Source organism: Thrips palmi, unplaced genomic scaffold (assembly GCF_012932325.1).
Source record: "Thrips palmi isolate BJ-2018 unplaced genomic scaffold, TpBJ-2018v1 HiC_scaffold_5, whole genome shotgun sequence".
Lineage (NCBI taxonomy): Eukaryota > Metazoa > Arthropoda > Insecta > Thysanoptera > Thripidae > Thrips > Thrips palmi.
Window position 1 is genome coordinate 5,267,832 of NW_023144632.1, and position 24,057 is coordinate 5,291,888.

A 24,057-nucleotide genomic window follows, 5' to 3' on the forward strand; every position below is an offset into this window, starting at 1 on the left:
CTGCCAACAGTCGTGTGTCGACTGCACAGCACAAGCAGGTCGTTGTCGTTTATTGTGGTTGGAGGTTAGACTTTCTTCCAAACAATGTAATTTTGGCCCTTTTCGACTCTTTCGGTCACCCTTTCTCGTCCAACATGAGGTCGGTAAAATAGTGGGCCGATGCGTCCCGTATTAATATTGTAGTATGAAAGCTTCCTCCAGAGAGAGGCATCTTCATCAAGATTGCTCTTACTTGAGGTTATGAATTTTAAAAAGAAGAACGTTAAACAAACCCAACCAAGAACTCTTCTTTTTTCAAAATTGTCCCAGCGGGATGTCATGATCAATTTGAAAAATTAAAATTGGTAAGCTTAAATTCTGCGTGTTGATCCTCATTTTGTATAATAATGTTCCCACTTGCTTTGTTGTCCCATTCGCATTTTCAATGTAATTTAATTTGTTCTGTGTTTCTCTTAACTTCTAAATATTAGGTTCTGTCTCTCTACAGCTTCAAAATGGAAATTGATATAAAAGATTTGGAGGGTGTTTCCCTGTTACCATTGCCTGATGGTAGAGTGGCGTATGTTGACAAGTCAGGTATGCAATAGCAGCCATAGTGTTGTACATATTAATTAAATTTTTAATGTATATTTTTTATTTATTTGAATGATACTTTTCCAGGAACAGTGTATATGTGTGGCTTGAAAGAGGAGTCCCTATCTGACGAGTTACAAACAACACTAGGTGGTGGATTTGGTGGGGAGCTCTCTGATGCAGGGGAACAGGATGAAACTCAATTTGTTATGTCAAATATATTTTCTGACCAGGTAATGCATAACATTGTTGCAAATTTAATATATGTGTTGACTCATCAATAATTTTCTTTTCTGGTCTTAGTGTGCAAACCTAATCCTGGCAGCTCCTGAGGAAACAGATCTGATTGGTAATGGTGGAATTATGCAAGATGAAGAGGAAGAGCCCCAACTTAATGTGGGTCTAATTGATGGGCTTCCAAACAGCTCAACAGGAACTGGTTTTGGCATCTTCCAAGTAGAAGATGAATGCGTTGAACAAGTAACTCTTTTCAAGTGCAGAGCTTGTCTATTTACAGCTCCAGAGAAGATATCTATTGTAAATCATTTCACCAAAGTGCACCTTAATGTCTCGGAGCCCACCAATACTTTTTTCTCTCCACCGGGTAAGTTCAATAAACCTTTGCCTGAATAATTTTTTTTTTTTTTTTAAATCAACAACATAATTTTTAATCTTTTTTCAAATTTACACAGGCAGCATTCCAGTAAATGAAGAATTTGAACGGCTCGCACAAAGTGTGGCCGCTGATACTCAAAGCATCTGTGAAGATGAGCAAGAAAATGAAACTGAACAGCTCCTCTTCTTGTGCGTCCAGTGCCAAGGGGCATTCGAAAGCATAGAGCTCTGCAAACTACACATGATTCAGGCGAGTTTATATCTATGTATTTTACTTCAAGTGTACAAATGAATTACATATTCATTAATATGTTTATCCTTAACTTTTCCAGGAACACAAGTTTGTGTCAGGCAGTGGAAAATCTCAACCAAAGACTGATATCGGTCGTGTCCCTGAGCTGACCCCATCTCTCACCAATGTAGCTGCACCTGGCAATATTCCTATAATGACGCTCACGGATGATGGAGGCATTCAAATGACATGGCAAGCTGTTGAACTGCCAAATGCATCAGCTGTTGCAGAAAATTCTACCCAACAGGTTTTTGATGATAATTCAAATAAGGAACCAGAAAAGTTGCCTACAACAACAGAAAACAAATTGGGAAGTTCCCCAAAGGAAGAGGCACAGAAAGTAAAACTGAGGACAAGGAAAATAAAGTAAGAAAATATTTTCAAATCCTTTTTATTTTTCCTGAATGTTGTAAAAAGCAGCTTTCGTGACTAAGTAAATGATCAATAATTCTTCTTAATTCCTAGGTGCTCTTTCCATTCCTGTCTGTCAAAGTTTTCTAATGAAAAATCACTTCAAACTCACATTTCCTGCCACTCTAAAAACAAAGCTCTGAAAGAATTTCATTGCATTCACTGTGATGAAAAATTCAACAGGTGAGACGATATTAATTATTGAGAAATTAACATTCAAACAGTGTAGTGTAATTTTATGCAATGTTTATGTTATAATTGACTTTTAGCATCATTCAATACCAAGTTTATTCTCGTTTTTAGGTGGCGCCTGTGTTCTGCACATTTGTGGCGTGTTCATAAGGTAGATGTTGATCTCCTAACCTGTCCAGTATGTCAAACCTACAAAGCTGCCACTCCAATGAAGCTAGAAATTCACATGCGCACTCATGGCGATCTGAGACCATTCCGCTGTAAATTGTGTCCCAAGAGCTATAAGCAAGCAGCGCAGCTTCGAAATCATTCTACAAGTGTTCATGGGGACAAAAATGTCAAAGATGTGAATCCTCGTTGGTAAGTTTCATTTTGGGGTCATTGAAATGATTATTAACTAACAACATTTTTAAAATGCTTTTGAAACGTGCAGGTACATGGAACAACAGTGCCCTCATTGTGGGAAGACTTATTCTAATGCTAAAGGCTTGAAAAGGCACATACAAGCAGTCCACAGTAAATTGAAACCCTATGTATGTTCGGTTTGCGGACATTCTTCTGCTTGTAAAGCTATGCTGGCACTACATTTGCGTCAGCATACTGGGGAGAAACCTCATGCTTGCACTCAGTGTGAATACCGTACAGGAGATCACAATTCCCTCAGAAGGTAAAAAATCTATACTTTACGTGTAAGTTTAGTCCGCCTGGTTTTTCTTGTCTTAAGTATATGTTCCTTCGGGCAGGCATATGATGCGACATACGGGTCAGCGAGCGTACAAGTGTCCTTATTGCTCTTATTCTGCAATTCAAAGCAACAGTTACAAAGCTCATTTGAGGAATCGTCATCCTGGAGAGTCAGGTTTCTTTTCCTGCTCTTCATGTACATTCCAGACTGTCAGTCAGGATGCCTATGTTCAGCATGTTGCAGACCATCAGAAAGGCTTAATTGCTCCTAAAGAAGATGTTTCTAATAATGGTACAAAAACACTTTTATCAACAGTTGTGTTTCTTCATCAATATATTCTATAATGTCTGTATTTTCTTTTTCAACTTAGATGAGGAAGTAGAGTACTTTCCTGGAAACGTGGCTGCAGCACACCTTGTTTATCGATATCTGGGTACATTTCTGCAAGAACCTGGCCGTAGATTGCCTCCTGCCAACATAACTGATTCTCGGACATCTGCTGATGGTAATTGTGCTCATTTTGCACAGAAAAAAGTTATTTGAAATGAAACAGTATGATAAAATCTATAAAAATCCTTCCATTATTTCAGGAACAACTCAATCAATCACCATAAAAATACCCTCTCATGAAGACCCTATAGTGGAGGATGATGAATCTTCACACTCTTTCTTCCTTAAAGGCACTGATGATGATATTTGCATTGATACTGGTGGAATTACTATCCCTGCTGAACCATCTGATCTGGCTTTAATAGAGTCTTAACTTAGAACTTTTCTTTTAAACAAATAGTAATTTTTTTCTTATTATTAATCATCTACTTATAAAGTTGTTTTTTTTCCCTGCTTCTGTTTCTCAATTAGTAGTTATTTGTTACCAATTTCTGTGGCTTTTTTTGTTTTTACTGTTATTGTTTTGATAATGAGACCCTGTACAGAATTGATTTGTGATAGTCCGTTAGTTATCATCTAGTAACCAACATCAGCACAAAAAGTTAAATCAGTTCTGTAGTTCCTGCTAGATGTGGTGCATATGGCTTGGCGTTTTGCTATCTTTTGTCTCTGTGCTTACTAAGTATGTGAGTCATTTACTATGTTGTAACTTAGTCAAGTGCTACATGACGCATCTGCCAAAGGAACTGGTTGAAGATAACTTTGTGGTGCATACTCTGTGGTCAAACCCGGTTTATGATAGATTTAATTTTGGTCCATAGTAAGCTGAAGAGCAGACCTTTGCCCCTTAGCCCGGATAGAATTGTTAACCTCTGTCTAGAGGTCAGACTGGACGGTAGAGGCAGAGGTAGTCTGTTCACTACACATTAGGACCTAAATGTACTATACACCAAGTGTAGCTGCTGTAAGTTTCTGTCTGGAGGTTTTAATTTATTTAACTTAATCAGAGAAAAGGAAAGAATGTGTTTTTTCCTTGTAGATTCAATTGATTTAGTGATGTGGAGACTGAATATGTAATGTTTTAATTATTAAGTGATTTTAATGCATGTAAGACATTTGAATATACACAGTCCTTTGCCAGTGTAGGGCAACATTGCATGTTTGGTTGCTGTGAACAGAGAGTACCCACCTTTAGAAGGGTTCAGTGATCTTAGAAAGAAGTGTCTGTAGACATATTTTCTATTTTAATTCTGTCTCTGTGCCTCTTGTCTATGACAGTGACAAATATGTTAAGTATGAATTTTACTACAATGTTAAGGCCAGAAGACCTTAATGCATTTTCTGTGATTGCACATTTGTGCTGTGAAGAAAAGTGCTGTGATGACTAAGGCCATGGTATGTGTTTATACTGCTGTGCAAGATCGTACAATCATTGTAGAACTAGTGGATGTGCCAAATGTTTGTGCTATTCACATTTTGTTCATTTGTGGATTCGCATGTTTGAGAGAGTAACGTTAGGTCTATAAAGTCTCTTGATGGATTTCTAATAGGAGTAAGAAGTCACTACTTATACTTAAAAAGTTTCCCACCTTTTATCAACTGTATACAGAATGGAGAAATTGTATGATAGGTTATTTAAGACTGCAACCAGACGGGCATCTATGAGGGTCCTCTCTGCTCCTTATGGTTTTGACCTTGTCCATTGCTATCTAAAATCCATGTTTGATTAATATTCTATGGTGTGATGTACAAAAAGCTTTCCTTCGTAAAAATTGTCTTGAAACACTAGACACACTTGAACTGTACAAAATATTAGCATTGTTTTGCAAGAATGATCTTTTTAGTACAATTTATTTGTATTGAGCATGATCCTTCACATGGTGTGACTAATGCAAGGATTTGATTTAATTTTTTTTTTAAGGTGTGTTTCAGTGTGGGGAATAAACTGGTAGGCAAGTAGAAGTAGAAGTTATTGATTTAAAAAGAGTTTTAGTAGAATGTCATATAATACTGTTTGGACATTGCATGCAGCCTTAATATTTAATGTCATGGTCTCAAATATATATGTACCTATAAATAAATCAATATTTGTAACAACATTCGCATGAATACTTTGTCATACTAATTGCTCAGCCAGTTCATGGCACAGTAAGCCAGGAACAGAACCTAAGTGCAAAAATAATACCATTTTGTTGCTTCTCACCATCAAAAGAAGTTTGACAGTATAAAGAAACAGTCCCTAGGTTGATATTTATGTCTGCTTCTGCGTCACTAGCCCTTATAATAAATAATAATAAAATTAATCTTAAAGAGATCATAATTTTAAATTAATAACAAACAGGTAAAAGAAAAATTACATAGCATGTATAGCTCAATATGTGCTTAAAGAGTAAATTTTTACATTTAAAAAAAAAGTTCAGAAAAATAAAAACAAATCTGTTCCTTTTGGAAAATTAAAACTCGCCTATCACATCAAATACTTGTAGAATTGACATGGTGATGTACAAAACCCACAGCAGCAAAAGAAGAATTGCTGAACCAATTCGAGGAAATGCTGGGCCACCAAGTTCTGCTTGTCCAAAGAACTTGACATATCTGCGGAGTACCAATGTCCCAATGGCCAGAACTGCTACAATGGCAAAAACCAAAACACTAAAGCCCAATGCACCTGCTTGCACTGTAAACTTGGTGCCCTGAAAAATTTAAATAAATTTCTCAATAAAATAAAAGTGCATAAAATTGCATGTTTTGAAAATTGGATTGCATTGATGACATGCCTGGGCTTGATGATAAATTGTTGCAAGCAGCCATGGCAGCCCCAGACCTAAAAACACGTTGACGGAATTGCTTCCATTAATGTTTCCAATAGCACTGTCTGCATATCGTTCCTGACGTGCTGCTGTCAAGCTTGCAAATGTATCTGGGAGAGAAGTGCCTACTGCAACAAGGGTGATTGCTGAAAAAAAAATATTTCGGTAAATTTTAGGCATTGTAATTGAGAGAGACTAAGATATGATCATTTGTCAGGTGGTCTTACCTGTCACAGTGTTGGGAAGTCCCACAAGACACCCAAAGATAGCCGCTACATCTCCAATTACTGCTGTCATTACACCAATGCCAAAGAGGGACACGAAGAAACACAACCACCCACCACACATTGTTGGAGGAGGGATCAGGGAAAAAATGGCCTGAAAAACAAATAAATGTGGAATCTTAAGACAAACGGGCCAGAATTTCTTTCTTGTGAGATACCATGGAACCAAAAAGTCACTTAAATAGAATTGCAACAATTTCGACTACCTTCCAGCCAAATGACAAGAAGTGAAGTAAATAGTCCGCATTGCTAGCATTTTCCACATCTCCTCCGTTAACAGTCAAAGCATCTTTAATTTGCTGTGACCAGGTACTGCGGTACACTCTGATAGCATCAATGTTTGTCTTTGTTAAAACCATTAAGTGGTCTACCACTGTATTAAAAGCTGTTGAAAAGAAATGATGAAATAAAAATAGATACAGCACAATGCAATAAGAAACTTTGTTGCAAGCCCTACCATCATCATTTGTAATTGTGATAGCAATCCGATTAATGTTGCCAAGCTTGGCTCCACCAGAAGGCTCAAACAATTCAATCTCAAAATGTTCATCTTTTTCAGGTTCCATATCATCTATTATAGGAACTTCAATATCTTGTTGCACCTACAATAATGTACAATACAAGTATTTGTGAACCATATGTCCTGCGAACTTAGTGTAAGCTGCCATTCTTTGGAAATGTTTACATACTTCATAGTGTTTGAAAACCAACTCTCCAGATCCACCTTTGAAGTCTCTACCACTGATCGCTGAACGGTCGATGGTTCTCCACTTAATGGCAACTTCGCCCGATGCACCTCGACGTCTGACGACTGACACCCTGACAAATCCAGAGCTCTCTTTCACCAGCATACCTCGCTTTTCAAACGACAAAATGCCCGGTTCTGCAAATACCAACGAACTTATTAAAAATAAGCAGAAAGCAAGATGCGTCAGGGGATGATGAATCTCTTAATGATTGCATGGGCCTCACCATCATCATCAAGAATTGTAACTTCCATTATGGAAATTTTCCCAAGCTCAACTTTGCTGTTTTCGCTGTCCAAAATACTCAGCTTGAGGAAGAATTCTTCAGTTGGTTCCCATTGGTTATCATCTAGAATTTCAATCGTCACCTAGGCAAGTAGAGACAAAACCTGTCAGTTCATTGACAACCAAGTGAGACATAAGTAACACTGCAAACAAATCATACCTGTTTGTCCAACTCATTGGGTTCGAAAATGAGAGTTTCATTCACAGCTACATAGTCCTTGCCCACTTCCGCCGATCCGTCAATAGATTCAACTCTGAAGAGAATAATAAAAGTAAGTTGACAATTTCACTGCAGCGCGCCTGTCAACTCTGGGGTAGGCTGGCCCGCAAAACGTACGTGTGATGCGGCATTGCCTACCCGTCGCTCAGCAGGCGCTCGGAGGCAGTGGAGCGCCTGTGAACTCTGAGGTAGGCTAGCCCGCATAACGCGCGTGTGCCGCGGCGTTGCCCACCCGCCGCTTGACGGGCGCTAGCTTCAAACAGCTGAAGTTAAATCAATAAACGTGAAAACAACTTAAACGCTGGACTTACTTGACCTTGACGGTACCCTCCAGGTTGCCGTGACGCCAGACGTTCACGTGGAACTTGCCGATGCTCTCGCGGACGGCCACGGTGGCGGCGTGGAACTCGACGATGGCGTTGGTCGCGGAGTCCGGCACGTGCACCTCCCCGATGTTGGGCGCCTTGGGGTGCTCGTTGAGGGCCGAGTACACCTCGCGGAGGCGCCCCGAGAGCTGGGGCTGCAGCCGGCGGGACCCGGAGATGCCGCGCACCGCGCCGATGCGGTACCACATCTTGGAGTGCGGGTGGGCGTCGTTCACCCTGCGGGCAAAGACAAGGCGGTGTCGGAGCCGGACGGTGGCGCAAAGGGCTGGGGAGGGGAACGCCCCCTCCCCTCCTTTCATCCCTCCACTTACTTGGCGGCGGCCAGCAGGGCGGCGTCCTCGTTGGTGAGCCCGGGGAACTTCTTGACCTCGCGGACGAAGGCGACGAGGCTGTCCTTGTCCAGCTTGCCGTCGCTCAGCAGGTTGCGCTCCCGCACCATCTTCTCCGTCTCGCCGTCCTTGCCGTCGGCGGGCTGTATGGGGCCCAGCTCCAGCTGGCGCTTGTTGCCGCGCTGCCGGCCGAAGCCGCACCAGCCGCGGTCCGCGCTGTACGCCACCACCGTGAGCACGGGGAACAGCAGGAACGTGACCACGGCCTCCCACAGCTCCACCTCGTTGGGCGACACCAGCTTGAGCACCACCAGCAGCCACACGTAGGCCAGGAAGCCGAAGAGCGACGTCACCACGAACACCTTGATGCGCGCCACGCGCCGCGTCTCGGCGCCCACGCCCAGCATGCAGATGGCCGTGATGACGAGCAGGTTGAAGGCGGCCGAGCCCACGATGGTGCCGGGGCCCAGCTCGCCCGCCTTGAAGCCGTTGCCGATGATCTCCACGGTGGCGAGCAGGATCTCGGGCGCCGACGTGCCCAGCGCCATCAGGGTGAGGTTGGCCACCGTGTCGTTCCACACGCGCACCTCGATCACCTCGGGCTCGTCCTCCCGCAGCCCCGCCACCACGCCGCCCACCGAGCTGTAGCTGCCGTTCTGCAACCAGAAGCAGGCCGTCAACGCGCCGCCAAAGCAGCCACGCCGGGCCCATTCCGAACAGTCCTCTTTTCTGTTGGGGCCCCTGGGGACGCGAGAGGCACTGTTCGGAACCAGACTGCAGCGAAGGCGCCATCCGGGCTGCCTCCACTCACCTTCTTGGCGCGCTCCTTGGCCATGAACACCTTGCGCGTCTTGCTAGTGATGCTCTCGATGGCGGCCATGAAGATGTCGGTGACGATGGCCACGCCCAGGAACAGGTACAGCAGGGCCAGCAGGTAGAGCACGCCGCGCACCTCCCAGCGCCATCCCGTCTCGTCGAGGAAGGGCAGCAGCAGCCCGTCGTGGCACTGCGCCGACGACGCGTTCGTGACCATGGCCGCTGCGGACAAGAACAACAACATGGAGTAACATGGGCGGTGGTAGGTTATCCAGGCAGAGGAGGACGCGTCGCAAATACGTAGAGTAAACTAGAGGCCGATTCGGGCGAGGTGGAGCGCTAGCCGGCCTGCGGGGGCGGAGCCCGCGGGGACTGCGGGGCTAGCCGGACGCCCGGTGACGCACCGCCAAGATTACGCTATAGCTATAGCTAGCGCGCGCCGGCGCCGACTCGGCGATGCGTGGACTGTTTGTTTGGCCGAGACTTCGGGACGCGCCGACTCGACTCGGGTGTGAATGCAAGTCTACTTGGCATCAAGTGCGTCGGCGAAGGGCTTTATGTCGGTCGGTATCATGTTCCTGTTGGCGGCAGGACGGCGGGCTGAACCGTCTCCCTATCGCTGCCAGCCCAGATGACTCCGGCGAGACGGTCTGGCCGACGGTGAGGTCACGGTGACGTCACCGATGCGGGCCGCCAGCCTATGGGATGGGCGCGGTGGCGCGGTGGCGGCCCACACTCGTAAACATTCCAAGAAGACTGCCGCGGCCGCGCCGGGGGAGTCTCTGCTCTCTGCGGTCGAGTTTACAGCGCGCACTGCCGTCTGCAGCTCATGAAGCACCGCATGCAGGACGACGGCTGCCCGCCTCACTTCCACGGCCAGATTGCGGAGGTAAGGGCCGAGCGCTGCGAGACGACATCGACATCGGCATCATCCCACGGCAGGGCCTGGTCGTGCTGCTCCGGATCGTGATCGTGATTGTCATGGCGAGCAGGCGGGACGGGTCGGGACGGGTCGGGACGGGTCGGGAAGGGTCGGGAAGGGCTTTTCAGCGTAGGCATGGCGCGGCATGGCGCGGCATGATGCACGGCGAGCCCTGCTCTCCAGCGCAGCATGCAGCACCCCCCCGACGCTCGCCCGGCCACTCAGTGGAGCTAGACTTGGCTTCGCCACGGACTCGAGCACAAGTCCGTCGCCACCTCCTCCAAGCAGGCCCAGGCCTTGGCCCAGGCCCCGCAGCCTCCCTGCTGGCGCCTCTCGTCCCTCAACGCGTCCCTCTCATCGCACAGCGCAGCGATGTTGTGCGACTTGTCCAAAGAAAGGGAACCCGTCTGCTTTGGAAACGAAATCCTGTCGCTCCGTCTCTCTCGCACTTTAACGGAAAGCCCCACGAGTGCGAGAGAAACAGTGACGCGAGTGGTGCTCGGAATGAGCTTGCTGCCTTCCCCGTCCGACGCGGCGACGCGGCACGCACGTGTGCGGTGTACCGACCAGCAGGCTCACTCCGAAATTCGCTTTCTCTCTCGCTCTCATTGGTGCGAGCCGTGTGAGCGCGAGAGAGATGGAGCGACGAAACGCCGTGCGGAATCAGTTTTGCGGCCCGACTCGCGGAAAAGGCCGGCAAAAAGCCGAAAAAGGCTCTGCCTCGCCAGGACAGACAGGACTCGGCGACGCGGCGCCACCAGCAGCAGACTCATTCCGAGAGTCGTTTTCGTCGCTCTGTCTCTCTCGCACCCACACGGGACGCCCTGTGAGTGAGAGAGAGGCAGAGCGACGAAAACGACTCTCGGAATCAGTCCGCAGCGTGAAGTCTAACAAGGAGAGGAATCCGGTGCGGTGCATTCCCATCCAGCACGTCCAGCTCGTAGCAGCGCAGCAAAGTGGCGGTCGGCGCCTTGCCGCCGCCCTCCTCGCTGTTATCGTCAAGGCAGGGCCTGGCGAGGCGGAGGGCGCGGAGGGATATCACCCAGCCCAGTGTTTTCCCACACCATCTGCATGCGCTGCACCGCGCTGCACCGCGCTGCACCGCGCGCCGGAGCGGGGCGGAGCGGGGCGAAGCAAGGGGGCGGGGCCGGCAGGGCCGGCGGACGCCGATGCGTACGGTGCAACCAGCGCAGCAGCTCCCCGACCGCGACGCCCCCCCCCCCCCCCCCGCCCTCCAGAACAACTGTAAAACGGCTGAGGAAATGGGAGCAGCGCTGCGGAATGGTACAGTCATCCCAAACAATTTCGGTAGAGCCAGCGTCCATGCTTCATCGTGTACTTCTCAACCCGACCTCATAGTACTTCATGAAGTGCGCCCCGCAAGGTGGGCAAGACATTTTCACGCGGCCCAGGACACAACTTTGGCTCAAGCTAGGGGCTGGGCGTCTCGTGGCGTGGCACGGTGTCGAGCTCCAGTTTCGAATCAGACTGCCCACCTTCTTTGTTCTACTCAAGGACGGAACAAAGGTATAAAAAGACAGGACAATCTCCATTTTCAATTTTCTTCCTTTTTCTTTTTTCCTCCCGCTTGCCTATTGTCGGGTTCTCACCACGACGCGCTGTCCGGCCGGCCCCCGGCCTCCGGTGCTTGACTCAGCTAGAAAAAGGCCTTCCCTTCCAGCTCTCCCCTTCGGCCGGCCTTGTCCAGGGCCCGGGGACGGCCCGGGACGGCCCGGGACGGACGATGGTTAGACGTGGACGCACTCTCGGGATGACAGGCTGCCGGCCGGCATGACCAAAGCGATGTAAGGGCCGAGGCCAACAAAGACGACCAAGGCCTTGGAGTCCTTGGATCACAACAAGAAACGAGAACACTCACGGGAAGACCAATCAACAGGTGGGGCGCGTGGCCCCCCGTCGAGCGCACGGAACGGGTACACACACCTACGACAACGTGCCGAGGCTGCCAAGCAGGTCGAGGATGGAGTGGCCGTGGCGTTGGCCGTGGCGTTGGCCGTGGCGTTGGCCGTGGCGTTGGCCGTGGCGTTGGCCGTGGCGTTGGCCGTGGCGTTGGCCGTGGCGTTGGCCGTGGCGTTGGCCGTGGCGTTGGCCGTGGCGTTGGCCGTGGCGTTGGCCGTGGCGTTGGCCGTGGCGTTGGCCGTGGCACGGGGCCGGGGCCCGGGCCGCGCCCATTCAACAGATAAGTGATTCGCTCCGACGACCACCGCGTCCTGTCGGCGGCGGTCACAGTCACACGAGCTCGACACCGGCCGCGTCATGCGGGTTGCCGTTGCCGAGGTGCCCGGCGGCGGCGCCGAACGTTGCCATTCACGACAGCGCAGTTCAAGAGTCTCCCGCGGCCATTCAGGATGCGCGGGGTATTCATTACCACGGAGCAAGCCCGCCCCGCCCCGCCCCGCCGTGATGTGATTACGCAGACGCGGTGCGCAGGGCAGCGAGCCCTAATGACACACGTGGCCGTGTACTCGAGGTACTCGTGTAGTACCCGCGGCGCCCCGTCCGGCCCGTCCAGCACGAAGACGGACTCGACGGACTCGTCGGGTCAGCCTATTACACGCGTGTCGTTACGGCGGCCAGGAATGCCGCGGGGCGGCCGGGGGGCGGCCGGGCACGGCGTCAGCGTCCGCCGGAGTGGACGGAACACCCACGGCACGGCGAGCCCCAAGCCCAAGCAAGCCCCGGCCCCAGTGCACTAAGTGACTAATTACTGGGGGTGGTACGGCAGCCGCATTGTTGGTTATTCCTTCAAGTCGGACGTCGATGAAGTGACGGGATGCTGATGCTATAGCCTGCAGGCTGGCAGTGCTTTGTCTCTCTCGCACCCCTTACAGGGCCGCCCCTCGAGTACGGGAGGGACAGAGACAGAGCGCCCCGAAAGCACGCAGCACGCTGTTCGGAGTCGGCCCGCAGGCCCACGCCCCACGCCCCACGCCCAGCGCGACGCGACGCGGGCCCAGACATGGACCGGCCGGTGCGGGAAGGGTCAGGGCAGAGGGCACTGGACTCCGTGGCTCGGGCCATCGGGACCGGGACGCCGGGCCGGGCGGGCCGCCGTGTGGGCGAGGAGGGGGAGAGGGAGCGGCAGTGCGGCGCCGCCGTCGCAGCTCCTGCTGCCCAACAAGTGGCACCGGCAGCACGGCAGCACCGGCACCGCCCGGCCCCGACTCGACTCGGCCCTCCAAGTGGATGCCAAAGCGCCCCGGGGAAGGCCACCCTGACCCCGCCGAAGCAGACCGCTTTGCCCCGCGACGCTTCGAACCTTCAAGCCGCAGCGCCCAGCGGAAGCGACTGGGGGACTACTAGTGATCCGCGTGGGGCTCCGAACGCACTGTGGACGCTCACCTGTCGTGTCTACGCGGCGTCAGCGGCTCTGAGCTGTCACGTCGTAATCCTCAACTCCAACACAAACACGGCGACCTCCGCAGGCGGCTCGCAGCGACTCGCACGCAGCCACTCCAACGGGCAAAGGCAAAGGCACGCACCGCACCGCCGCAGACGCCACACACCAGCAGCCGGCAGCGCGTCGGGCGTCGTCGCTGCGCGTTGGAGTCTCCCGCCGTACTGACGCGGTGGTGCGCGGCGCCGCGCGGCGCGGTCGCCGGCCGCGGCACCGGCACCACAACGCGACGCCGTGGGGCCGGTGGGGCCGAGCGGCGGGAGGAGGGGGCGGGGCAGCGGCCCGGCCAGGCCCGGCCTGCACCGAGTGAGTGCATCGGTGCGACGAGGACAGACGCGGCGCGCCGGCGGAGCGACAGAGACGCCAACAACAACAATAACAAAGGCATGAAGCGGGGACGCCCCCTCTCCATCTCCCTCCGCCCCCTCCGCCTTCCCTTCCCGATCGCTTCCATCCGATGGCCCGGCCTTTCTCCTTCGGGACGCTGGCTGCGCTGGCTAGCGGGAACACCACCTTCTGCCTCTGCCTGCTGCTCTCGCATCCCGAAGGAGCGCTGGCGAGGCGAGGCGAGGCGGGGCGAGGCGAGCTGTAACGCGGCGCGCTTGTTGTGCGCCGCGACGTGTGTGACAGCACAGTGCGCCGCGCGGGCACGGCAGACAATGTCGCGACGAGGGGCCGACGGGGCCGACGGGGCGACACGGTTGCCGTGCCTGCCGCCCCCCTGGCAGTGTCGTCGCCCCGGCCCCGGCCCGGCCCGGCCGGCGTCCCCGTCCCCCGAGTCCCTGCCGGAGGAAACGGGTCCCCGATGATGGTCCCCGGTCCCCGGACTCCGGCGATCGCGCTCCAAGTGCTGCTGCTGCGGCCGGTTCCCTGCATCGGCTCCGCCATCGGCCGTGCATTCCACCTGCCGTGAGACTCAGAGAAGTCGTGTTTCGCCGCTCTGTCTCTCTCGCACCTGCTGCACGGAGTGTCCCACTAGTGCGACAGAGACAGGGCGCTGATACGACTCTTCCGAATCGCTCGGCCGCGCGCTGCAACAAAGTGCCACAAAGTGCCACAAAGTGCAACACACGGGCAATCCTCTCGTATGGTCTTGATAGTACTGCGCTCGCACGGCAACGCAACCGCGCCCAAGATGTGGGAAGATGCCGAGCCCAGCCTATACCCACGAAGCAGAGCTGCATCAGGGCGAAACGGAAGAGGGAATGTTTGTTTCACTAAAATCCAGCCACTACAAGAGCTGCTGCACGACGCTGTCTCAGCCGGCGTCGCGGCGTGTGTTTGTTGGTATCATGTTGGTGTATACACAGATTTTGTTGGAGAGAATGCACGCCTCCAGCTCCAGGCTCCAGGCCGTGCCGCGGGTGCCGCTGGAGAGCGCGGAGCATGCGCGCGGGTACCGAGTGCAGGCGAGTGCAGTCATACGGTACCCTGCGGGGAGGAGGGAGAGGGGACGGGGAGGCGAGTACCGAGTACAGTCCCCCCAGGGCAGCGGCGGCAGCGCGCTCGCGCCAGCAGTGTCCGACATCCAACCGGAGGCCGTTTTGGCGCCCCGGTCCACCACCATCTCAGGCCAGGGCCAGGTCCTGGTCGTGCGACTGGTGCGCTGGTGCGACTTGCGACTCCCCTTTCGCGGAATCCTGTTCCCGGACAAAGGGCGCTCGCGCCGCGCTCCGCTTTGTCCCCGCGCCGCGCCGCGCCGCGGGCGGCTGCTGCCAAGGCTTCTGCAGGTCGCTCCGTCTCTCGCGCGCCTCGCGCCCCCACGGAACGCTCCATGAGTGCGACGCAGACGGAGCGATGGAACGCCGTTCGGAATGAGCCTGCTGTTGTTTCTGCTCCGAGCCGTTCCCGACAGTCCCGACAGTCCCCCGGGTTGGCGGCGAAGCGGCGACATGACACGTCGCGGCGGCGAGGCCGGGCCGGGCCGGCCGGGCGAGGCGCGCTGTGGCGCGGCGGCGCTAGGCGCTACAAACTGCAGCAGCCCGCTCCGTTTCCGCTTTCCGTCATGATGGCTCCACTCTGCCTTTGTTCACGCTTTCCCTTCTCCCTTCCATTATCCACAGCGCTGCCCAGCGCGGCTCCAGGGCACTCCAGGGTCTCCAGGGCAGCGCCCGTCCATGGCGTTGCCTACCTGCAGGCGCTCTGAGATACATTACCTGCCTGTGGGGTTGCCTATCTGCAGGCGTTCTCAGAGACAACGCCTGCGTCTAGAGTTGCCTGCCTGCAGGCGCTTGGTTTGCCGATATGGGCTGCCCATGAGGGTTGCCCCTCTTAGGGCTGGGCATTTGCTTCACATAGGATAGCGTATTTGTGTGTAGCCGGCATAGCCCACAGGGGAATGAAATTTCTGCAGATTCGACAAGTGCCGTGCCATCCTGTGGCCGACCACGCGGCTGCGCTCGGGCGCGTTGCGTGCGATGTGCGATTTCGGCGGTGATAGCCGGGCCGGTCGACAGGAAACGCTTTGCAGTCCGAACCGAAACGGTCGAAACGCGAGGGAACGTGCGCGCTGCGGCGCTGCAGCCCATGCTTGACGGCACCTGGTCGGCCTGGTCCCTTCCCTTCATTTGTCGCTTCCGGGAGCACGCCCCCGCGGGGACTCGCCGGGACCGCGACCATCCGCGGGGCCTGCACCGCCAGCGCGGGAACCCCTTCCTGCTACCTGCACTGTCCCCGCGGTGTCGCCATGCTCGCCACGCTGTGGCCGCACCGCACCGCCACCGTCCGCCAGAGGAAGTGGAAGTGGCATTGTGCGCTCGATGGCCAGATGACGGTCCCAAACACGCGCTGCGCGTAGCGCGTGGAGAGCAATTAGCAATTAGAACTAAACGGAGCGGACTGTTTGGGGACCAGACGCTCGGACCACACGACCACACTCGCACCGGAAGGGAAGAGACACGCTGCGGCGGACTTCCCTGGGAAAGCCTCGTTACTTCCTCCCTTTTGATTCAGAGCTGATTAATGCTCGGAAACAAGGGAGGAAATGGGGTGAAATCCAAGCGATTGGTGCAGGAAAGCGGTTTAAATATTTAATGAAGAAATGACAAAGGTAAAGTGTATTTGATAAGTAGATTTATTTTGACAATTTGTATCTGGAAGCCTGTTAACGACATCATTGTGTAGTGCTTTGTCAAATTAAAAGATATAGTCTCTAACATAGATTTTCTTAGTAAATTCAAACTCAACATTCCATCCTTGGAAGAGCTCACACCGAGAATCAGGACTAGGCCTGCTCATCTTTCACATGCTAAAAAATATACAATGCTGGATTTATGTGCACTGCGGAAGCCCCACAAGCTTAGCACCTCATCTTTCCCCACAAATTTTTAATTGTCTTTACCTAAATTTTGAGTAAAGCTTAGATTTAGTCAGACTTACAACAATGTTGATCAATGATCAATTGTACAAATCACAAATAGATGTTCTGTCAATTTATACACAGGCAGAAAAAATGGAAGTAGATACTCAAAATACTGAACACATAATGTTTTTTTGTTAACAAGTTAGGATAAAAATCTGAGGACATGTTACATGAGTAGGAATAAGAGGCATGCTTAACAAACTACTCCTGGAATGATGTAATAAAGCCAGACAAGACCAGAGAGAAGAATCAAGTGTAAATGCACAAATTCAATTGTTTAAGCATAACCAACAATCCAACAAAACATTAGTTGTGGTGTGGTAATTTAACTATCAATAGAACTATAATAAAACTGGTGATAAATTATTTTAAACTAGAGATGTGACACATGAAATTGCAGTCTTTAAAAAAAATCAACATACACTTTTAGACATCTAACATGTCCTCACATCTCTAGTTTGAACAATTAACATATTGCTATATAAAGATAATTGTAGACCCACTGAAAACCAACATCTATCATGTTAAATTGGTCATGGATACATGTTGACAAAACCAACTTTGACTAAAATCTGTATTACATAATTAAGCATCACAAAGCAAACAGTCAAAGTCTTCATCACAAACTTTTGCCAGATGCCCAGATGCAATGCTCAACTAAGTCATTAGGGTAATGATATTAGTGTATTTTATATTAGATTGAAATACTTTTCAAGCAAAATTCAGAATTAACACAAAAAACACACCAATCGTTCAAACAAACACGGCAAAAATAATCAGTGATCGTATGTCACCACTAATTTGGTAGATATTACAAATTCTGAATCAGCCCTGAGTGAGCCTTTCATAAAACTGGATACCAAACTATCAAGACACATTAAGTATAGGAGACAGACAAAAACAACCAGGTGAAGACATATTTTTTTACTAGGGGCTGCTGACAATGTTAATAGAAATGCAATGTCGAATACATGAAGATTACACATTTAGCAGTGAATTAAACACAGGTAAAATTGGTCTTGCTGGACAGTAGATAAATTTTAACATTTCTAAACAAAACCAGACTTTAGAAAAAAAAGTACCTGTTAGGCACTTTCAAGGGTATACAATAAGGTATAATGATTAGATATTTGGAATGAAATTTCCACGCCCCAAAACAAATACATTAGCTTGTACACCATACTGTACACTCAACCAAAAAACAAAACAAAAAAAAACAAGTCTCATGTTTATGTTTGAGCAGAGGATTGAACCATAAAGGGATGGCGGAATGGTTTCAAGTACAGTAGTTTGTAAAATTTTGGACCACAAATAATGAGCTGAAAAATTTCAGAAAGCACAAGCTTAACAACCAAAACTAAGTTCATGACAGTACATTGTTAATACGGTACATATTTCAATATTTGTGCGCATTATTTGTTTATGCCAGACTTCAAATAATACATTATAAAAATACTTACAGGGGTAGGCAAGCTTCCAGGACTAGTTAATAGGTTACATAATTATGCAGAGAGAAAGTTAATAGAAGCCTGCTCACAGTTCAAGTGAGTCAAAGTGCCATAAAAAGAGAAATTGTTGAGAAGTGAGATATTATTGGACATACAAGCAACTCTTGAGAATTAAGTAGAATTCATCCGACTAGGTTTATCTTATGGAAAATATTGTTTGTTCCTGACGCTCATGCTGCTTACATTGTGCCTTTCCATTTGTCCTTCGTACTGCTTTTACACAAACTATCCTTACTGTTTGGAAATTCTCATGCATTTGAACTTTCTGTTGATTACAAACAAATTAAAAGATAAAACAAAAAAATAAATTCTACTAGTAAATTTGTCATGAACTATTTGCTCTTTTGTCAAGTGGTAACTATGTATTACCTAATCCTGAACAAACAATCCCTACAGTCCACACATTATAAAAAAATGAACACTTTTCCTCTTTTCTAATTTGAGGCAATAATACAAATACTTCACAACCAGGTAAGAATTAAGATCACATAGAGAAATGAGGATATATCCCCAAATCTGCATCTATATTAATGAATAAAACTCTCAAATAACTCACTCATAATTAAAGCTATAAATATTCTTTAAAATTGGCACAGCTGCCAATCAACATGAAATGGATCTTAGGAGAGGAAGGTCTTAACTTCCTCACGTTACTTAAACTTTGACCCAAGTACCTGAGTTTGACAAAAAGAAAACCTCAAACAAGTGTAATGGATTACCGGGATTACCAAATCTGTCTAAGTGCTAATACAGAAAGAGAACATTGCTGAATAGGTGAGTTGTGGAGTTTTCAAATGCAAGAAGAGCTTGTTTTGACATGAGCAAGTGTATGCAAGCTCATTTTGAAATAAATGAAATGCTTTGTGAATGATTCAAATAAATTTAACTTTTCTCACACTGCTAGAAGGTTCTTTATGTTCTTTGGTGTGCCTTCTTCATTCAGATGTTTGGTGGTGTACCTAGAATGTAAAATAAAATTACCATTACGGGGAACCACAATAACATCAAAGCAAAATAAAACAAAAAAAAAAAACATAAAAAACACACACTGAATAAAGACATACCTCAAGGCATTCAGAAGACCTTCAGATCTAGCAGCAGGTTGGTCTTTAAGATATCTGACACAACCCTTTACCTATGGGTCAAACAAAAGTATGTTAAATACATGATCGATTGCAAGAATAAAATTATTTGTTAGTACTCAAGTCTGATTAGGCGTACATCAACATTTGCTGCTTTCACAAAGGCTCCATTCGGGTGCACATGGTCATAGAGAATGACCAGGCCAACCATAACTCGCAAAACAAATAGCTGTGTTTCCTCCCTCTGGAACTGTGAAATAATGTTCCTGCAAAAAGCACAAATTTGTTAAGGGAACAACTACTATTGCATGAATAACAAACTTGTCTGGCAAAGAGAAACTCACGGGCTTTCAAGCATACGTAAACAGACTTTAGCCATAGTACTCAATGTTTCTGTTGTGTTTTCTATGGGTATATCAGAGTTCTGAAATAACATGGAAAATTTATCAATTTTATCATACTTAAAATAATTGGAAAAGAATGACTAGCACATTAAATGTGATTTCTACCTGAGTAACAAATTTTGTGGTAGCTTCACTCAGAGTTCTCAACATTGGGGTCGCATGTGCATAAAATAGGGACATGTGGTTGGCTAGCTCATTGGACACCTCTCTTTCATCCACATCGATGCTTTCATTGCTGGCCAAACTAGACAAGCTTGACATCCTCTCTCTGGTCAATGTTCGTCTATAATAGCTGAAGTCGTTTTGAATGGCTGGTGTTTTCATCTAAAGAAAATTTGGTATTAAATTACACTAAAGATGATTCAAGAAAGTGAACACAATAGATACAGTTGTCTTTTACAAACCTTATGCTCATCAAATTTAAGAACAAATTCAAGAATTTCAGCAAATTGTTTAACGAGTGCTTGTTGGGTTTCCAGGTGCTGTGTAGGTGCCATGGGACCCGAGCACAATTGGTACAGTATTTTTGGGACAACAGCCTCTGCAAGAAATAATTATTTTAAAAAATACAAGAAAGAAGGAACAAGATGTGAAAGACGCAAACGGTATGCTCACCAAGTTCTAGAGAAAATTCATAAAACCGCTTCAGTTTTGACACAAGAGGAAGGACTGCAGTCCAAGCTTTAGTTTGATAATCATCTGTTGGATTAGCAATAGCTTCTCGAATCTCTCTTCCTGCTCCTTTGTAACACTGAATTTCATCCAAAATTGATTCTGAGTTTTTTAACACCCGCTGAACTTCTTCAAATGTTTCTCGTTCGCTGTCAGTGGGTTGTGCATCTGTGATGAAGAATAATGGCGTTATGTTTAGGCAGCTTTTGGCTCAAAGAAGAGAAGAACAAAGAGGGAACGTGCATTTGAGACTTACTTTCAAAGTCCAGGAAGACATCGTACTTTTGAGGGGAGCAGCAAGTAGACTCATCTCGTGCCAGAAGACTTAGTAGTTTACCCATTCTTGGTTGATGATGTGAAAAGATCAGAGGTCCATAATATGGAGACAACTGCAACAGAAGACAGGCATAATGCTTGACATTATGTAGAAAGCAAATGTAAATCTTGAGTCAAGAAAATTAAAACGAGCTATTATATTTTCTGTACTTGAATGCATTTGTTGTGGTGAAACAACAGGTTAGAATTGAAGATAGATTCTTGAGCATAAATTCAAGTGGTACAAACCAACATCTACTAAGGGAGGTTGGGGTTAAATTAAGTATAGGAGCAAATCTAAAGCCGTTTGATTTTAAAATAACAAATAAAAGCCCTAAACACTTATTGAGGTTAATTGGTGAAGTTGTGAGTCATAGTGTATGGCATAGTATGGGAAAACCGATCCCACCTGCTGCTTCATGCACTCCCCTGAATTCAAGACGAGTCTCAGAAACAAGTCTCCAAACCGAAATGAATGCTGTCTTTTTCCCTTAAAACATAACTATCTTTTTAAAAATGAAAATCTAAAAACTGTTTCAAAAAGTTGAAAAGAAGCCCTGAGCTACATGATTATTAGTCTGTGGTAGACTTGGAACAGAAGCTTAGAACTGATTCCTATAAACATTACCAACGTTAGAAACCCAAAATTAATTGAAACGGAACAACGTTTACCTCGGGACGCAGTAAAAAACGTATTCCATGGGGAAAAATAAAGGTCGTCACGTCGTCTGCAGTCGCCAACTGACAGGCAGTAGGCACTGCCTTGTAAGAGAAGACAAGAGGCTCCTGCGACCTGCGAATAACGCCTTGGGGCGGGAAAGCGGGTTGGCGGGAACTGGCGGTCGGGTTCAAAAGTCTTCGCGATTCACCACGACGCTCCCGATTTTTATTCATACATAAATAAAAATCATCAACATTTCCGTGCTTTGCGGAACACAGTGCCAACACCATGAGCTCATGGCAACACAAAAGAATAGATTGAATTGACCCAATGGACTCTGGAATGCAGGATCTCTCATCTCCACGCTAGTTACATCTATCTCGTATTATCACAAGAATTCTTAGCTCCAAAACACATTTGTCAAACCGTTTGAATGTCCGGACGAGATGGATTCCGTAGTCACATGCTGTATCGTAACAAAACTGCGTGATAATACGCGAGGCTGGCACACTGCGTTGGGAAACTGAGGGTTTAACATCCGGGTACCCATTCCAGAGAGGTTGCTGAGAACAGTAGGAGGAAAAGAAAGAGAAGAGAAAAAGGGAGGAAGGATAGAAATATGAAATGAACCTAATATCGCGTTGACTATCGGCCGGCCGTTCCGCTAGGCAGTAAAGTCGTGAGAGTCATCCGTAGCTGCAAAGTCAGCGAGGTCCTTACGCGGCAATGTGAGAAGTCAGAAGCGCAACCCCGGCCCGGGCTTCGATGCCGCGGGGGACGCGCCGTTCCGCTCTGCTGGTATTCGAACCCCGGACGCGCGCGGTGCACTGAGGCGGAGGCGACGCGACGGCGCGCTGCGAGCTGCGAGCCGGAATAAGGACCACATGGCACATGGGACATGGGACGGGGCCTCCCCCTTCCCTTATCGCCCCGCGGGAAGGCTTGGACGGCCGTGCACTTGTCAGGATAGCGTGTAGGGCCCCCGCCCCGCCCCGCCATGACCTTCGTTGCTTGTTGTTCCCGAGCGAGGGTGAGCACAGGCCCTGCCCCCTGCTGCCTGTCCCGAACGTGCGGGGCCCAGTCCGTGTGCAGATAGACGACAAATTATCGCTTTAAAGGGGAAAGGGGGCTTACAAGGGGAGGTGGGTATAACGAAGGAGTCACTTGAACGAGGAGCTGTTGTTGGGGAGCTCTCGGAGTGCGGCATAGCATCGCTCGTTGGCCTTAGCTTCCTTCGCTCTGCCGCGCCAAACTTCACCTCCAGGCTTGCAGGGATGCCACCGAGCAAATTCTGTTTTTCCAAGTTCTCAGATTTCTTCCCATTTTTGGGTTTCCTTGCAGCGTTGCTCTCCAGTCGCGCGAGGAGCGGATGCGAGGGCGGGCAGCCCGGCAGTGCGACGACGTTGGCTCGAGCGCCGGGTGCGTAGGCAGCCCATCGAGCTCGCTGTCGGACCGCCACCCCGCGACGTAGAGTCCTAGAGTGGGAGAGAAAAGTCAATTGCGAAAATGCTACGCGCACTTTGCCATACTCGTCATTTCCGGACCGCTGAGCCGGTTTCCGTTTTCCAGAATTCAAACACCATTGTGGCGAAAAGACGTACCTTCGCAACTCGCTAATGTCACCCGACAGGCCAACGACCCGAACGTAAACAATAAGTCGTCTGCCGTCTGCCTTCCCGAGTGAAACGGCGGAAAAGACGGGCCGGAAACAAGACCAGCGGTCCGGAAATGACAAGTATGGCAGATTTCGCTGTCGGAAGGTATAGCGTTTCTCTCCCACTCTAGGACTCTACCGCGACGTTGCGAGCGCCCGGTCGACAGGCAACCCAGCGCTCTCCCCGGCGCGGCGGGCGGGGGCCGGCACGCCAGCACGGCGCTATCGCTGCTGCAGGGAAGGACAACTTGAACTTGAACTTGAGAGGCTAGACCACAAATGATCCTTTGCCGTTCGGGCCCGGTAACTGCCATGCTTGCATTGCACAACATGACATACCGTCCGTACAAAGAGCAGGAACCTTTACCTCGGCGGCCGGGGTCATATGCCACAGGACCCTAGGGACGGCAGGCAGTCCTGCGCGCAGTCCTGTCTCTGTCGCACTCATGGGGCCTCCCGAAGGAAAGCGAGAGAGAGAGAGAGAGAGAGAGAGAGAGAGAGAGAGAGAGAGAGATAGATAGAGAGAGAGGGGGGGAATGACACTGACTCCCCGTGGCGGGCGAGCACCGCCCGAATGCGCCAGAATGGCAGCAGACTGATTTCCGCGCTTCCGACACTGCGAATCAGCCTGCAGGCGCCGGGCCCCCCAGCCGGGCCGCCACGGTGGTCTTGGTATCGCTGTTGGCGACCGGGTGCGGCGGGTGCGCGGTGAGCGGTGCCGCGAGAAGCAGGACACTGGCAGCACGGAAATGAAGATCCGATACGAAGCGGCACTTGTTCCCGCCCATCCATGGAGGGACTCCAGTCCGCAGTCCGCCTCCCTCGTTGCAGTTGTAGGTTGATTCCAAGGTTGATTCCAAACTCGTGGCGCGCGCGCTCTGTCCCGCTCGCTTGCAGAAGGCGGCATGGCGCAAGGCATGGCGGTCCGAAGGGGGTGCGAGAGATACAGAGCGACGACACGCCGCACGGCTGCACGCGCTGCGGGCGGCCGCGGGGGCGGCGGGATGGGCGGCCGCCCGCAGCGCG

At 49.8% G+C, this 24,057-nt stretch overlaps 3 protein-coding genes across 7 annotated transcripts; 1 reads left to right on the forward strand and 2 right to left on the reverse strand.

The window, feature by feature from the left end:
- Positions 1-24: 24 nt before the first annotated feature.
- LOC117650348 (zinc finger protein 64-like) lies at positions 25-5,255 on the forward strand. Of its 2 annotated transcripts, none has more exons than XM_034393713.1 (12): positions 25-344; positions 471-576; positions 661-806; positions 877-1,177; positions 1,266-1,438; positions 1,521-1,846; positions 1,946-2,074; positions 2,195-2,443; positions 2,517-2,750; positions 2,827-3,059; positions 3,139-3,273; positions 3,359-5,255. In XM_034393713.1, the coding sequence occupies exons 2-12, from the start codon at positions 495-497 to the stop codon at positions 3,529-3,531; spliced, it is 2,181 nt and encodes a 726-aa protein (XP_034249604.1). In that variant the 5' UTR covers positions 25-344; positions 471-494; the 3' UTR covers positions 3,532-5,255. The 2 variants fall into 2 exon arrangements, with proteins under 2 accessions (XP_034249604.1, XP_034249605.1); XM_034393714.1 differs by having other exon boundaries at positions 488-576.
- Positions 5,131-13,528, reverse strand: LOC117650347 (sodium/calcium exchanger 2-like). Its single transcript, XM_034393712.1, has 12 exons — positions 13,320-13,528; positions 9,030-9,256; positions 8,201-8,874; positions 7,815-8,105; positions 7,444-7,537; positions 7,225-7,366; positions 6,942-7,135; positions 6,710-6,854; positions 6,459-6,637; positions 6,196-6,346; positions 5,936-6,114; positions 5,131-5,851 (listed from the first exon to the last, which is right to left on the reverse strand). The coding sequence occupies exons 2-12, from the start codon at positions 9,249-9,251 to the stop codon at positions 5,612-5,614; spliced, it is 2,511 nt and encodes an 836-aa protein (XP_034249603.1). The 5' UTR covers positions 9,252-9,256; positions 13,320-13,528; the 3' UTR covers positions 5,131-5,611.
- A 2,901-nt stretch (positions 13,529-16,429) lies between these two features.
- LOC117650728 (CYFIP-related Rac1 interactor B) lies at positions 16,430-22,118 on the reverse strand. Of its 4 annotated transcripts, none has more exons than XM_034394319.1 (9): positions 22,098-22,118; positions 20,658-20,790; positions 20,345-20,569; positions 20,134-20,270; positions 19,835-20,053; positions 19,670-19,749; positions 19,465-19,591; positions 19,308-19,378; positions 16,430-19,202 (listed from the first exon to the last, which is right to left on the reverse strand). In XM_034394319.1, the coding sequence occupies exons 2-9, from the start codon at positions 20,740-20,742 to the stop codon at positions 19,136-19,138; spliced, it is 1,011 nt and encodes a 336-aa protein (XP_034250210.1). In that variant the 5' UTR covers positions 20,743-20,790; positions 22,098-22,118; the 3' UTR covers positions 16,430-19,135. The 4 variants fall into 4 exon arrangements, with proteins under 4 accessions (XP_034250210.1, XP_034250206.1, XP_034250208.1 ...); XM_034394315.1 differs by lacking the exon at positions 22,098-22,118 and adding an exon at positions 21,389-21,515; XM_034394317.1 differs by lacking the exon at positions 22,098-22,118 and adding an exon at positions 21,126-21,303.
- Between the last annotated feature and the right edge of the window lie 1,939 nt (positions 22,119-24,057).

What these genes read in the sequence shown, in the direction of transcription:
- LOC117650728 (XM_034394317.1), bottom strand. An exon ending in TTACGTATGCTTGAAAGCCC is followed by an intron (nt 19,592 to 19,669) that starts GTGAGTTTCTCT and finishes TGCTTTTTGCAG; the next exon opens with GAACATTATTTCACAGTTCC. An exon ending in GGTCTTCTGAATGCCTTGAG is followed by an intron (nt 19,203 to 19,307) that starts GTATGTCTTTAT and finishes TTTACATTCTAG; the next exon opens with GTACACCACCAAACATCTGA.
- LOC117650348 (XM_034393713.1), top strand. Translation starts at nt 495, where the DNA reads ATGGAAATTGATATAAAAGATTTGGAGGGTGTTTCCCTGTTACCATTG. An exon ending in GCAAACTACACATGATTCAG is followed by an intron (nt 1,439 to 1,520) that starts GCGAGTTTATAT and finishes TAACTTTTCCAG; the next exon opens with GAACACAAGTTTGTGTCAGG. An exon ending in GATCACAATTCCCTCAGAAG is followed by an intron (nt 2,751 to 2,826) that starts GTAAAAAATCTA and finishes TCCTTCGGGCAG; the next exon opens with GCATATGATGCGACATACGG.
- LOC117650347 (XM_034393712.1), bottom strand. Translation starts at nt 9,251, where the DNA reads ATGGTCACGAACGCGTCGTCGGCGCAGTGCCACGACGGGCTGCTGCTG. An exon ending in TACAATTCTTGATGATGATG is followed by an intron (nt 7,136 to 7,224) that starts GTGAGGCCCATG and finishes TGGTATTTGCAG; the next exon opens with AACCGGGCATTTTGTCGTTT. An exon ending in ACTTCCCAACACTGTGACAG is followed by an intron (nt 6,115 to 6,195) that starts GTAAGACCACCT and finishes TTTTTTTTTCAG; the next exon opens with CAATCACCCTTGTTGCAGTA.